Genomic DNA, 3826 nt, shown 5'->3' with positions numbered 1-3826 from the left:
ACACCATACATGGTATCAAAGGAAGATTTTTGAGTTCAAATTATTTAAAACCCCTCATTTGTCTTTTTTATTATATGTTTCCGCTCTTAGCCTGAGGGCGAGGGCATTGTGGGCCCTCGCCTAAATCCAAGAGAGAGAACGAAGCCTTTGCCTATTGCCACCAAGAGTCAATAACCGTTGCTGGGGCCCAAGTTATCTCGCTGGCTGGAAATCCTACGAAGGAAAAAGAAAAAAGAAAGGAAAAAAGAAATTTCATAAAACTTATTAAAATATTACAAAAATCATTATCATCATCACTTTTGGTATAACTTGAAATATAAAAAATGCAAAGAAATAATTGTGAAATTTCTATATTTTTAATGTGTGTAGAAGAAGAGAACATAAGATAGGCTTTATTAAATAACTATCTAAAATAAAATAACAATCAAAGATATGCATAATCAAAATGAAATATAAGCGCTATCTTGAGAGATGAGGATAATCAAAAGAAATATCCTAATTAACCCTAACAATATGTCATATTAAAATGTGTACATCAAATACAAAAAAAGTGAAAGATGATATTAGCTAGTCTTAAAATTAAGGAAAAATATTAGCTACACAAGTTGTGCTAGCACCACAAAGTAGATGCCCATCTATTAAGCGACATGTCCACGAATGGCCCATTTGTCAAATTTTTCTTTCCTTGTCTCTCTCCTCTTGTAGACTCGCACCTCCATTTCTCTTGTTCTTTGCCGTTTCTCCCTTCTTTTTTATTTTCTTTTTTTCACTTTCTTTTCCTTCCACAACTTGTGCAGTTAATATTTTCTCACACAAATGGCCTCATATGCCCTTAATTTACTCTTAATATCCGATCAATGGTGTACAAAACTACATGACTAGAACTTTTTCTCACATTACTAGTGTATACAATGGGCGCTCTTTCATAAATTGACGTTTGTATCTATAAGATTCCCTTTTTTGGAAAGTACATCACTTTATTGATGGAAGCATATCATATAAAACAATAGGCACAAGCAGCGCAACACCACAGCGCTAGTCCTACTTAAAACCAGGGTCTCGAAAACTAAGCTTCATATACTCATATCCATGGATGAGACTAGAACTTGCTTTTCAGCGTGAGCTCATGCTGAATCAACTTCGAGAAAACATCCATGGCGTTGCTAGTAAGCCCCAAGAACACAACCAAGTCATCACTCTCCCTGCTCTGGGAAGCGACAAAGATGATGTTGTCAGGGACCGTTGCCGGCGCCACCTGGAATGGCCTCCCGAACCCGAAATCCATCTTGTAGAAAGGGAGCCGGCTCCACTTGCTGATGCAGCAAGCGTTGCCCTGGCAGTCAACAAGGACCCTATTCAGGTCGATGTGGTCGATGGCCGACCTTATGTAACTCTCGGTGACGGATGCGAGGGACTCACGCACGGTCTGGACAGCGAACGAGAAGGGCTTGCGGGTCAATTCGCCAGCGCTGCACTCAGCGCAGGACAAAGCGATGCCGTTCCCGAAGTAGCCACTCGGCAGCGGGGGGTCAAACTTGGGGCGGCTGTCAACTGCAGTGAGAAGCTTTGTCGTCTCGTGAGGACCAATTCCGAGAGCTTTGGTTCGCAAGATCCACACGAGCGCCGATATGATTTCGAAGGTCGTCGGGACTACGGAAGAGCCATTCTGGGTTGCAATTCTTGCCGCTTTCTTGAGCTAAATGAGAGCGTGTGGCTTGAAGCAGAAAGATCTGTAAACGAGGGGCTTGGTTTTGGGGTCGACCATGAGTCTGGGCTGCCGGTCTCTCAGAGCATACTCGTGGTGGGGGAGATTGATGCGCGGAGGTTGCCTCGCGCGCAACACCGATCGATCAAGAAAGGGAAGAACTGATGGTGGCTTGGCTTGAGCCAGGTCGCTCCAGCAAGCTATGAAGTCCGTGAGGGCTTTCCCGTCGACAAGGACGTGATTCATAACAATGCCGACGACAATCCCTCCGCACTTGAACGTCGTCACCTGGATTTCATGATAAACTGTAAGTGGATAACTACTCATGTGTATGTCAGTCTTGGAAAGTCTAAATCCCCTTGCACGAGTCCAGAAGAACATGCTGCTCCACAAGCGGTTGAATGATAAAAAGAAAAAGCAGTGCAGAAACGATCTCTTTTTGTTAGATAAATTGTTCAAAAGCACTATGTTGCTCCTTCTATCTTGTCCCAAAAGAAAAATCTCGCACAAAGTAGCCATAATTCTCGTACAATCTATCTAATATATGATTCATCGATGAACTAATGCAGGGGAGCGCCAGAATCAGCACGACCGACATGTTCTAGAGTATTTACCTGCACCGAAAGCAAAGGTACTTCCAATATGGTCGGGGCTCCATCGCTGTGCTTCACGAGTTTTCGCAGCATGGTGGGATTGATGGTGCTAATATCGCCCAGCGCTGCGATGTCATCCTCCGACGTCACTTCGACGAATGGGACACCTTCTCCAGTGCATCTCACTGCTATCCTCCCGTCAATCCCCATGACAAGTCTGCCCGCGAATGGATAGAACTGGACCAATGCCTTGGCCAGTGACTCTCTGATTGTCTCAATCGTGGCGGAACACCTTCCTCTCCCTTCGCCACTGAAGGCGAACACAATCTCAACCGCGAACAGGAAAGTCTGGTCGAGGTTTGAGAGAGCGTAGAGCCCGCCAAACGTTTCCCTCGCCGGAGAAACATGAACTGTGTTCACGATCTTCACATCAAGCTTTCGCATAGCTCCAGTGTTTCTCGCTTCTCATTTCCTGCTTCTTTGCACAGAATAATCGAAGCTATATTTATTTATCCGCAGGCTTTGGGCGATACCATGGTAAATGTACGACTTGCTAATTGCTACAAACAACCCTGACCGTAATTACAATATCAATTAATATAGTCCACATTAGGAAAACCCTTACACTGATTAGTCATATACGAAATTGACCAGCCATATTTGTTTATATTGGTTGCATGAAAAATTACATGATCTTGTCAATTAAATATAAATATATTATTATATATTTGAATAAATGCATATTAAATTCAAAATGTGCATGCCACGTACCGTTCTTGCTTTCATTCTCAAATGACTTAAACGTCCTCCGAGAATTGCGGTACCCATCCTGTGGATAACAACTATGAAACATTAAGAAAATTAACCGATTAACCAACATAAAAATACTTATTATTAGTAACAATCTATATTTATAGATTATCATTAATGATGAAAATATTTTAATCACATTCATTATGCTAAGTGATACAAGCGATCATTTTAAGAAATTTTTTCTTTTAAAAGTGTTGATAACCCTGATCGTAATAAAACGGTAAATTATAATATCACAAAATATAGTCCACATTAGGAAAACTCTTACATTGATTAGTCATATACGACATTGACCAGCCATATTTGTTTATATTGGTTGCAAGAAAATTACATGATCTTGTCAATTAAATATAAATATATTATTATATATTTGAATAAATTCATATTAAATTCAAAATGCGCATGCTACGTATCGTTCTTGCTTTCATCCTCAAATGACTCAAACGTCCCTTTGAGAATTGGGGTACCATCCTGTGGATAACAATTATGAATCATTAAGAAAATTAACCGATTAACCAACATAAAATATTCTTATTATTAGTAACAATCTATATCTATAGATTATCATTAATGATGAAAATATTTTCATCACATTCATTATGCTAAGTGATACAGGCGATCATTTTAAGAATTTTTTTTCTTTTAAAAGTGTTGATAACCCTAACCGTAATAAAAGGGTAACTTACAATATCAATTAATATAGTCCACATTAGGA

General features: G+C 40.1%; 1 protein-coding gene across 1 annotated transcript; it reads right to left on the bottom strand.

Moving 5' to 3' along the window:
• Positions 1-921: 921 nt before the first annotated feature.
• LOC104452840 (omega-hydroxypalmitate O-feruloyl transferase) lies at positions 922-2803 on the bottom strand. The gene is made up of 2 exons (XM_010067335.3): positions 2320-2803; positions 922-1993 (listed from the first exon to the last, which is right to left on the bottom strand). The coding sequence occupies exons 1-2, from the start codon at positions 2740-2742 to the stop codon at positions 1697-1699; spliced, it is 720 nt and encodes a 239-aa protein (XP_010065637.3). The 5' UTR covers positions 2743-2803; the 3' UTR covers positions 922-1696.
• Between the last annotated feature and the right edge of the window lie 1023 nt (positions 2804-3826).

Source organism: Eucalyptus grandis, chromosome 7 (genome assembly GCF_016545825.1).
Source record: "Eucalyptus grandis isolate ANBG69807.140 chromosome 7, ASM1654582v1, whole genome shotgun sequence".
NCBI lineage: Eukaryota > Viridiplantae > Streptophyta > Magnoliopsida > Myrtales > Myrtaceae > Eucalyptus > Eucalyptus grandis.
Note: the sequence above shows the minus strand (reverse complement) of the source record. Positions and strands in the feature narration are given on the sequence as shown.